General features: G+C 41.5%; 1 protein-coding gene across 1 annotated transcript in view; it reads left to right on the forward strand.

The window, feature by feature from the left end:
- Positions 1–12,340, forward strand: part of CNMD (chondromodulin) — a 43,454-nt gene that overhangs the window by 22,290 nt on the left and 8,824 nt on the right. Inside the window, exon 5 of the mRNA XM_007524644.3 lies at positions 2,349–2,502. Coding sequence (XP_007524706.1) covers positions 2,349–2,502 — 154 coding nt within the window. The remainder of the gene's footprint in view (positions 1–2,348; positions 2,503–12,340) is intronic.

A 12,340-nucleotide genomic window follows, 5' to 3' on the forward strand; every position in this document is an offset into this window, starting at 1 on the left:
GCCGACCTGCACGCTGTGGGTACTGAGCTGCCACCCGAGGCCTCTGCCTGGGCCCTGGCACACTGTGGGCCCCTCCACCCACTGGGCAGGAGCCTTGCCTTGTGGTACATACAGCACAACAGCCCTGTCCATCTGTCCGCCCTGTCCTGGCAACACACTGTGTCCTGTGAGAGCTGAGCGGTGGGCTGGGGAGCCAGAGGTTCTGCAGGAGGGGGGATGGCTCTGCCCGACCTTTTTGCAGGACCAGCCTGCCCGGGGCTTCAGTGATACCCACTATCCTGGCCTGATGCATGGGGACAAGGCCGGTCCTTTCCTATGACACGGACACTCATGAAACCCACATGTGACGTCCTGAAAAACCACGTGTGTGCCCTCCTCCCTCTGCGCCAGCCCTTTTCCGGTCACAGCGTGGCTGGCTTCCCGGTGGCAGAACTGGGCTCCAAGTTCCTGTGAAGAATCCGCTGTCGCGGGTGGGCGGGCCTCACGGCCTGCTCTGATGGGGTGGAGGGCTCAGCCCGCACCAGATACACCCTGAGAGGGGTGGTGAGCGTCCCCTCGTGCGGGATGATGGTGCTGGAGGTTTGGAGCACGTGCACCGCGGGCTACTGCTGCACAGCCTCGGGCTCGCGTGCTGGCCGGGCCGGGAGGCGCGCTGGGCGCCCAGTTCCCGTCTCGTTGGTAATTTCGGAAGCCCGGAAAACATTCGCAAGCTGGACTGTGTCTCCACAAGTGGGACCGCCCACTCTGGGGAAGCCGAGAATGTGGACCCAGGAAAAGTGATGCTGTCTCAGTTGGTACTTTCTCAGGCCTTGGCCAGCGCTGCTGGTTCTCCAGGTACTGTGCCCACCGGTGTCACAACATCCTGTGGGGGACCCTGGGAGCCCCCAGCCCATGGTTCCCACGCTACCCTTCAGCCAGGAGACAGGGAACAAGGATTCCCTGCCCAAGTGCTGAGCAAATGTCAAATGATTGTCTCCACCCTCCTACTCCCCACCCCACCCCCAGTACATCAAATACCAAATTTGAAGGATTTTGGAAGCAGATGAGTGCCTGTGTATGACTGCGATGTTTTTCTCCCAAGTAAATACTGGAGTAATAGGCAGCTGCAGGCACTGGCTCGGGGGGCAACATCTCGGATTCTAGACAAATTTTTCTTGCAGTTCTAAACGTCAGTCAGGCATTCAAGTAAGGCAGTAGTAAAGACTGAGTGGTGCCAACTCAGATCTTTTAATTGCGAAAAGAATGCAGCCCCCAACATGTTTCAGCTTGGATCTCTTTAGCCAGAGGGGTCACTCGGGCACCCTCTGCTGGAGAGGCTGAGAAAGTCTCTTCTGGTGCCATTTGTCATAGGTAACCAAACACGTTTATATGCCCATTCTCACTTGCACGATGCATATACATATAAATTCACTCTCCCCATACAATTTAATTATGATGGGATGTATGTATGCACCACTTCCTGTCATAAATTTTTCATCAGTTTTGGGGAACTTTAAGAAGTTGTTATACCCCCAAAACATTTATTTCTTGGATGGATTCATTTAATTTAAGGTAAATAACTGGATCACCTGAGTATTAGCTTTCTCCAATAACTTTAAGTTGCCTTAATGCATCCATAAGCCTGAGGAAGAGAGCATAAAATGAAGTGCTGCTTTTAGCTAAAAATAAGAAAACATTTTAATTTCTCCAACCTACTGCAAACTAATAAATACATGAAAGGAACAACCTGGCAAAATAAATTTGTCTCCTGGGTTATCAAACCATTCTCAGCATCTCACTATAGAAGTAAATCCAGGGCTTAGCTTTGAAATCTCAGTGGTGTGCTTGAAGTGAGGAACATCTGAAATATGTTTTGTTATAGCTGGGAAATGGAGAAATGGTTTATGTTAAATAATACTTTGAACTGAAGACATTAAAGAACCAATCAGTTGCTTTTCCCATTGTTGTTCAGAAGCTGCAAAACAAAACCCCAAAGGATTTTTCACTTCAAATGAAAAGTTCCTCTATTTTTTATAGGATCTCAGGGTCCATTCAATTGCTTTCCCTCAAAAACATCTTTGATCAAAACATCAGATTAACTTAAACCTCAAAGTTGGTATGAAGTAATTTTCACTTCCACTGAGGAAACACATATTCACACTTGGAGCTGTCTGAAGCAGGGAAACATGAGATGGGGTGCTGGGTATTGTTAAGAGAACTACAAAGAGAAGAGATTAGAACCTGCAAGTGGGTGCACATACATATTAAATTTTTATAAGGCAAAATAGTATTTTTTCACATGGCTCATAATGGACAGCATGTTCTACTTTCCCCTTTGCTCAGTGCATTTCATTTTTATTTCCTTACAGGAAGGCAAGATCATGCCAGTTAAATTTGAAGAAAACTCTCTTATCTGGGTGGCAGTAGGACAGCCTGTGAAGGACAACAGCTTCTTGAGTCCTAAAGTCTTGGAACTCTGTGGTGACCGCCCTATTTTCTGGCTGAAGCCATCGTATCCAGAAGGTAGCATTTCAGATTATCTTAACCTGCCTGGAATTCTCCTTGTTCATTTGAGGTTCCGGTGAGCCCCTCCACAGAAAAGATCAGTCAGGGTGCATGTCACAGTACCACAGTGCCTCAGTAATTGCCATGAGAGATCAAAGAGAGGGAAAATGACAGCCTTGAGTGCCACAGGGATAAAGACCAGCAGTTGGGTTAAGCAGAGCAGGAAAACAGAACACCACTGGGTCACCTACAGTTTTTATTTATGATGCATTCACTTCTTCACACTCTGATGAACTCCTTAATCTCAGCTGTTTGCATGTTCCAGGTTGACTTTTCTTTTTCCTAAAACACAGAATCAAGGGACTAAAAAGTCGTCGAATCGTTATTATGTTCAAGCCTAGAGTTATGGGGCAGCTAAATGCTGCTGTGGGCATAGGTAGGGAATCTTCAAGTTCAAAACCTGAGCATCAGTTTCCAAGACTGGGGGAAATGAATGAAGGGGTGTAACTATAAGGTATTTCCAGTGGTAAAGGGTAGTGGTAAAGTGGTAAAGGGTAGGCCAGAGTTTCCCACACACATACACACACCACCACCACCACTAAGTCTCCTATTCCCATGGATAGTCTCATTCTTCTTTTCACCAATAACCCCCACAGGCCTCCCAAAGGCCTGATTTGTAGCTCTGACTCCAGTATGTGTGTGTGTGTGAGGGGGGGATAATGAGATAGGCTATGTTTTCTGAAAGATTTTATTGGACACAGAGAAAACAGCATGGAGATCAAGAAAATATATGCATTTAAACCACCAGCTTTTGGCTGGAAGAATGGGTAGTTACTGTTTAATGATACAGAGGTTCGGTGTTACAAGATCAAACATATTCTGGAACTAGATGGATACAATACAGCAATGAATTGCTTAGTGTCACTAAATGGTACACTTAAAATGGTAAATTTTATATATCCTTCACAGTTCACCTCCCCATCCCCTCCCCAAAAGAAAGCCTAGCAGATTTCTGATTCTACCCATGATGAACTTACTCATAGGTTCACAAGTCTTTTTCTGTTCCAAAGCCTGCATAAAAAGGTTACTTTCCAGCCCCAAGATAAACAGTGTTCAACTGATAAGCTCCTGGCTGTGGCTGCCTAGAAAAGAGGATTGAAGGGGGCCGGGTGGTGGCGCACCTGGTTGTGCGCACATGTTACAATGTGCAAGGACCCCAGTTCAAGCCCCCAGTCCCCACCTGCAGGGGAAAAGCTTTGCAAGTGATGAAGTTGTGCTGCAGGTGTCTCTCTGCCTTTCTCCCTCTCTATCATCCCCTTCTTCTCAATTTCTGGCTGTCTCTATCCAATAAATAAAGCTAATAAAATTTTTTTTTAAAGAAAAGAAGGTTGAGAAGAATCCTGAGGCTATACATATGCACTCAGGGAAAGAGCAGTGTCTGTCACAACTATAGGGGCTGAAAAGAGGCTACTAAATTAACTGTCACTTTGTCCATCCCTGCTCTGGCCACATTGGTGGCTATAACCACTACTTGCAGGTTTTCATATTCAGTTCCTCAGCTAGCTCCACATGGAATAAGCCTTCTTGCTTTCCACCACCTACAAACTCCTTTTAAAATATGTTGTCACCTTTTCCAATCAAGGACAGGAGTCTCTGCCTCTGGTAAGATGCAGAGTTTTTCCTAGTCACTTTCTGTTTGAGGACAAGACCTTTTACCCATTAGAGTCATTCATTTATTCAACAATCATTTACTACATGCTGATTATGTGCCATTTCTTATTGTAGGCACTTGGGATGCGCTGGTGAACAGAAAAGACAAGGAGTTTTACAATGTGACAAGGGAAACAATAAACACTAAATTCAAATAAGAAAGTATGATACAAGGTGCTATGGAAAAAACAATTGAGCAGCGGCCCAGGTAGATAGCATCATGGTTACACAAAACAACTTTCATGCCTGAGGCTCTGAGGTCCCAAAGTCACTCCCTTGCACCACCATAATCCAGAGCTGAGCAATGCCCTCATTAAAAAAATAATCTTGGGGTCCGGGCAGTAGTGCACTGGGTTAAGCACACGTAGTACGAAGTACAAAGACCAGCACAAGGATCCCAGTCCGAGCCCCCAGCTCCTCACCTGCAGGTGGTTCTCTTTACAAGCGGTGAAGCAGGTCTGTCTTTCTCTCCCCATTTCTGTCTTCCCCTCCTCCCTCAATTTCTCTCTGTCCTATGCAACAGAAGCAACAACAATGGAAAAAAAAAAAAAAAAAAGATGGCCTCCAGGAACAGTGAATTCATAGTGCAGACAATGAGCCCCAGTGATAACCCTGGAGGCAAATAATAGTAGCAACAAATGATTTGTCATATATGTAACTACTTTTAATTTAAACATACTTTATACATAAAATATATAAATTATGGGGAGTTAGGCAGTAGCGCAGCGAATTAAGCACATGTGGCACAAAGTGCAAGGACCAGTGTAAGGATCCAGTTCAAGCCCCCAGCTCCCCACCTGCAGGCAGGTCGCTTCACAAGTGGAGAAGCAGGTCTGCAGGTGTCTATCTTTCTCTCCCCTTTCTGTCTTCCCCTCCTCTCTCCATTTCTCTCTCTGTCCTATTTAACAATGATGACATCAAGAACAACAACAATAACTACAACAACCATAAAAAAAAAAATCAACAAGGGCAACAAAAGGGAAAATAAATAAAAGATATATTTTAAATATATAAATTATGTATGCATTAATTTAAGTAATTTATAGCCAGATTTCTCTTAACAAATATGGCATTGTTTTATTTTTTTTAATCTTCATTTATTGGATAGACAGCCAGAAATCAAGAGGGAAGGGGGTAATAGAGAGGGAGAGAGACAGAGAGACACCTGCAGCTCTTATCGCTTGCAGAGTTTTCCTCCTGCAGGTGGGGACCAGATGCTCAACCAGGTGGGCCACCACCCAGCCCCCAAATAAGGCATATTTAAAGTCGTAAAAATAAATGGTAATTGAGCACAACAAGAAACTTATGTGTGAATATGTGGACATAGTACTATTGGTAGTGGTAGGGAGACATTCAGCCCTTGGGAAAGAGCTTCTTTCCTATAACAACATGTGATTTGGGATTCAACTTCCGGAGGCAGAGCTAGGAGCAGCAGATCGCTTTCTCTCCTCTCCTCTCCTCTCCTCTCCTCTCTCCTCCTCTCCTGGATCAACTAGGAATACCAAAGGAGACCACCCGGACCGAAACAAGACAGGACTAGAATGACCACAGGAACCCAGTAAATCACCAGAGAGTACAAACACGTGTGGCTGGTGACAGAGAGGAGAGAGGAGCCTAAGGAGAGATTAAGTGACTGCTAGCAGTTCAGCAGTTTATCAGTTGAGACACAACCTCCAGTCTACTCCACCAACAAGGGGACAGTTTAAGGGAGGAGAGGACTCCCCAGAGACTCACCAAGTGCAACTCTGAGTCTCCATTGCTACTACCCTCAGAATCTGGAGCAGCAACAGGGAGGGACACCAGGGGACAGAGATCTAACCAGGAAACTCAGGAGAAGACCTATAACTTGGTGGCATAGCTGAGGGGCTGTGAAAGTCTCTTTGCATAACCACTGGATTATCTCTGTCACACCCTGCTTTATCTCTTGGTCAGGAGTCAGTGATTAAGCTAAGAAGCCTATTGATAGTTTAAAAGCCCTCAGGCTCCCTACAGGGAAGAAAAAAAAAAGAGGCTTTTAAACCACTGAGCTCCAACTCAGGGATTGAAACAACAATTAACTTCCAACACTGTGAACCCTTTAATTAATTTACTTAGTCACAAGTCAATCCAGGCAATAGTGATCAATAATTTGAAAATTACTGATAAAGGGAACTCATAACATAATATATAAAATGGTTAAAACAACAAGAAAAAATATTGGAGAATCGAACCAGGACAAGAGTCCAGCTAAAAGTCCTCCAGAGGGTGAAGCACAAAATAAGGAGTTCAACATCCAAACATTAGCTAAGGAAATAATAACAGGAGTGAGTAAAGAATTTGAAAAAATTGTAATCAGAAATGCAGGAACAATAAATGAGAATATGGAAGAAAATACTAATTATCTCATGGTTATTAGAGAGCTGAAAGCTGAAATCGCTGAGCTAAGAATGCAACTAGCTGAACAAGCTAAAACAGTATCAGAGCAGGGCAACAAAATAGATGAACTCCAGGAAACAGTAGAGGGCAGAGAGAATAGAATCTGTGAGGCTGAAGACAGAATTAGCAAGATTGAGGATGAATTAGAGACAACTAAAAAAGAAGAAATAGATCTCAAAAAGAGATTAAGAGATGCTGAAAACAATAACAGAGTCCTATGGGATGACTTCAAAAGAAACAATATACGCATTATTGGCATACCAGAGGAAGAAATAGAAGGAGAGGAAGAAAGCATTTTCCAGGCCATAATAGCTGAAAACTTCTCTAGTCTAGACAACATCAAAGACATAAAGATTCAAGAAGCCCAGAGGGTCCCAAACAGAATTAACCCAGACCTAAAGACATATCATACTTAGAATGGAAAGGAATAAGGATAAAGAAAGGATCCTGAAGGCTGCAAGAGAAAACAAAAGAGTCACCTACAAAGGAAAACACATAAGATTAGCAGCAGACTTCTCCATACAAACACTACAGGCCAGAAGAGAATGGCAAGATGTCTATCGAGTGCTCAATGAGAAAGGCTTTCAGCCAAGAATACTATATCCTGCTAGACTGTCATTCAGACTAGATGGAGGCATCAAAACCTTCTCAGACAAGCAACAGTTGAAGGAATCAACCATCACCAAGCCTGCCCTAAAAGAAGTTCTGAAAGGTCTCCTATAAACGACCAGACCACCACAAATAGGACATATATCAAAACACTCTAAAACTCTACAAGAATGGCATTAAAATATCTTCAATCTTTGATATCAATAAATGTCAATGGCCTGAATTCACCTATTAAAAGACACAGAGTAGGAAGATGGATCAGAAAACACAACCCAACAATATGCTGTCTACAGGAAACCCACCTAACTCAACAAGACAAACACAGACTTAAAGTGAAAGGATGGAAAACTATCATACAAGCCAATGGCCCACAAAAAAGGGCAGGAACAGCTATTCTCATATCTGACACGATAGACTTTAAAATAGATAGGATTTAAAAAGATAGGAATGGACACTACTTAATGCTCAGATTATCAGTCAATCAAGAGGACTTAACAATTATTAACATCTATGCACCCAATGAGAAGCCATCTAAATACATCAAACTTCTACTGAAAGAGCTACAGCAATATATTAACAGTAACACAATCATAGTAGGGGACTTCAACACCCCTCTCTCTCAACTTGACAGATCATCCAGGCAGAAAATCAATAGACATAAGGGAGCTAAATGAAGAGATAGATAAACTAGAACTATTGGACATTTTCAGAGTCATTCATCCCAAGAAACTGGAATACACATTTTACTCAAGTCTACATGGGTCATTTTCAAGGATAGACCATATGTTAGGACACAAAGACAGCATCAGCCAATTCAAGAGCACTGAAATCATCCCAAGCATCTTCTCAGACCACAGTGGAATTAAACTAACACTTAACAATCAACAAAAGATTAGTAACAGTCCCAAAATGTGGAAGCTCAACAGTACACTTCTTAACAACTTCTGGGTCAAAGAGAAAATCACGGAAGAAATCAAAATGTTTCGAGAGTTCAATGAAAATGAAGACACAAGCTATCAAAATATTTGGGACACAGCTAAAGCAGTCCTAAGAGGGAAGTTCATAGCTATACAAGCACACATTAGGAAACAAGAAAAAGCACAAATAAACAACCTGATTGCACATCTTAAAGACCTAGAAGAAGAACAACAAAGGAACCCTAAAGCAACCAGAAGGTCAGAAATCACTAAAGTTAGGGCAGAAATAAATAACATTGAGAATAAGAAAACCATACAAAAGATCAACGAAAGTAAATGTTGGTTCTTTGAAAGAGTAAACAAAATCGACAAACCTTTAGCCAGACTCACAAAACAAAAAAGGGAGAAGACCCAAATAAATCAGATATAAATGAAAGAGGAGATATCACAACAGACACTGCAGAAATTCAACATATCATGCGAGGCTTCTATGAACAACCCTATGCCACCAAGCTAGAGAACCTGGAAGAAATGGACGATTTCCTAGATACCTACCAACTTCCAAAACTAAGTAAAGAGGAAGTGGATAACATAAATAGGCCCATCACAGCTAATGAAATTGAAACAGTTATCAAAAATCTCCCCAAAAATAAAAGTCCTGGACCAGATGGTTTTACAAATGAATTCTATAAAACCTTCAAAGAAGAACTAATACCTCTACTTTTAAAAGTCTTCTAGAAGATTGAAGACACTGGAATACTCCCTGCCAGCTTCTATGAAGCCAACATCACCCTGATACCAAAAGCAGACAGGGACACAACCAAAAAAGAAAACTACAGACCAGTATCTCTGATGAACATAGATGTGAAAATATTGAACAAAATTCTAGCCAACCAGATACAGCAGTATATCAAAAAGATTGTTCATCATGACCAAGTGGGGTTTATCCCAGGCATGCAAGGTTGGTTTAATATATGTAAATCAATCAATGTGATCCACCACATCAACAAAAGCAAGACCAAAAACCACATGGTCATATCAATAGATGCAGAGAAAGCTTTTGACAAAATACAACATCCCTTTATGATAAAAAAAATGGGAATAGACGGAAAATTCCTGAAGATAGTGGAGTCTATATATAGCAAACCTACAGCCAACATCATACTCAATGGTGAAAAACTGGAAGCATTTCCCCTCAGATCAGGTACTAGACAGGGCTGCCCACTATCACCATTACTATTCAATATAGTGTTGGAAATTCTTCCCATAGGAATCAGGCAGGAGCAAGGAATTAAAGGGATACAAATTGGAAGAGAAGAAGTCAAACTATCCTTATTTGCAGATGACATGATAGTATACATGAAAAAACCTAAGGAATCCAGCAAGAAGCTTTTGGAAATCATCAGGCAATACAGTAATATGTCAGGCTATAAAATTAACATTCAAAAGTCAGTGGCATTCCTCTATGCAAACACTAAGTTAGAAGAAATTGAAATCCAGAAATCAATTCCTTTTACTATAGCAACAAAAACAATAAAATATCTAGGAGTAAACCTAACCAAAGAAGTAAAAGACTTGTATACTGAAAATTATGAGTCACTACTCAAAGAAATTGAAAAAGACACAAAGAAGTGGAAAGATATTCCATGTTCATGGGTTGGAAGAATTAACATCATCAAAATGAATATATTACCCAGAGTCATCTACAAATTTAATGCTATCCCCATCAAGATCCCAAGCACATTTTTTAGGATAATAGAAGAAATGCTACAAATGTTTATCTGGAACCAGAAAAGACCTAGAATTGCCAAAACAATCTTGAGAAAAAAGAACAGAACTGGAGGCATCACACTCCCAGATCTCAAACTGTATTATAGGGCCATTGTCATCAAAACTGCTTGGTACTGGAACATGAATAGACACACTGACCAGTGGAATAGAATTGAGAGCCCAGAAATGAGGCCCCATACCTATGGACATCTAATCTTTGACAAAGGGGCCCAGACTATTACATGGGGAAAGCAGAGTCTCTTCAACAAATGGTGTTGGAAACAATGGGTTGAAACATGCAGAAGAATGCAACTGAATCACTGTATCTCACCAAATACAAAAGTAAATTCCAAGTGGATCAAGGACTTGGATGTTAGGCCACAAACTATCAAATACTTAGTGGAAAATATTGGCAGAACTCTTTTCCGCATAAATTTTAAAGACATTTTCAATGAAACAAATCCAATTACAAAGAAGACTAAGGCAAGTATAAACCTATGGGACTACATCAAATTAAAAAGCTTCTTCACAGCAAAAAAAAAAAAAACCCACTACCCAAACCAAGAGACCCCTCACAGAATGGGAGAAGATCTTTACATGCCATACATCAGATAAGAGTATAATAACCAACATATATAAAGAGCTTGCCAGACTCAACAACAAGACAACAAATAACCCCATCCAAATATGGGGGAAGGACTTCGACAGAATATTCACCATAGAAGAGATCCAAAAGGCCAAGAAACACATGAAAAAATGCTCCAAGTCTCTGATTGTCAGAGAAATGCAAATCAAAACAACAATGATATATCACTTCACTCCTGTGAGAATGTCATACATCAGAAAAGGTAACAGCAGCAAATGCTGGAGAGGTTGTGGGGTCAAAGGAACCCTCCTGCACTGCTGGTGGGAATGTCAATTGGTCCAACCTCTGTGGAGAACAGTCTGGAGAACTCTCAGAATGCTAGAAATGGACCTACCCTATGACCCTGCAATTCCCCTCCTGGGGATATATCCTAAGGAACCCAACACATCCATCCAAAAAGATCTGTGTACACATATGTTCTTGGCAGCACAATTTGTAATAGCCAAAACCTGGAAGCAACCCAGGTGTCCAACAACAGATGAGTGGCTGAGCAAGTTGTGGTATATATACACAATGGAATACTACTCAGCTGTAAAAAATGGTGACTTCACCGTTTTCAGCCGATCTTGGATGGACCTTGAAAAAATCATGTTGAGTGAAATAAGTCAGAAACAGAAGGATGAATATGGGATGATCTCACTCTCAGGCAGAAGTTGAAAAACAAGACCAGAAAAGAAAACACAAGTAGAACCTGAAATGGAATTGGCATATTGCACCAAAGTAAAAGACTCTGGAGTGGGTGGGTGGGGAGAATCACAGGTCCATGAAGGATGATAAATGACATAGTGGGGGTTATATTGTTAAATGGGAAACTGGGGAATGTTATGTATGTACAAACTATTGTATTTACTGTTGAATGTAAAACATTAATTCCCCAATAAAGAAATAAATTAAAAAAATAAAAAAGAAAACATAAAAAAAAAAGTGATTTGGCCCTCCACAGCCCAACTGCATGACCATATAAATTTCCTGTCATCACTGTATCCCTACAGCAATGTATATACTACACACATCATCAGAAAAATAGAAACCTCTGAAATGTCACCAAATCCAAAAAGGAATAAACAACTTTAAGTATGTGTGGATATATCCACAGGGTAGAATGTGGTAGACGTTAAAAAATGGAGTTATTTTCCAGTCTCTCATAAATGCACATTTTAAAATAAATCAATAAGATACCTCCCTCTACTGCCTGCCCCAAGAATACCAGGTTTTCAACACTGAATTTTAAGAAAAATTCCCTGATCCCAAAGATAGCAGTCCCTGTTCCAGAGCTTTAAGTTGACAGGTCATTAGTGTCACAGAGCTGTCATTAAAGATGCTGTGAATGGCAGCTGGACATGGTCAGAAGGAAAGTAAGCAGTGGTGGCTACTTAGCTCTGGCTGTGTGCTTTGCATTTTGTCCTCATTTCATCTTTACCAGCAACTGCCCCAGTAACTATCAACACCCCCATTTTATAGATGAAGAAAATAAGGCTCACAAAGGGTAAGTACTCACCTGAGTTAACAGTTATAAGAAGTGGTGTTGAGGTTTGAATCCAGTTCTCCAATCAGGCCTCAGAAACCAGGACATTATCTGTAGAAGCCTCCTACGACTGCTAAATACAGCTAAGTCTTCTGAAGTACCAGCATGATTTAATCACCACCACCTAACTTCTGAGTGTTTATTATGCCCCAACTCTGTTAAAACTCTTGAACACAAGTGCTTATGAACCCTCTCAAGGACCCAGTGAGTTATTATCACCCTCATCTCACAAAAAACATTTAGGCTCAGACAGGTACCCAAGGT

This window comes from Erinaceus europaeus, chromosome 5 (assembly GCF_950295315.1).
Source record: "Erinaceus europaeus chromosome 5, mEriEur2.1, whole genome shotgun sequence".
Classification (NCBI taxonomy): Eukaryota; Metazoa; Chordata; class Mammalia; order Eulipotyphla; family Erinaceidae; genus Erinaceus; species Erinaceus europaeus.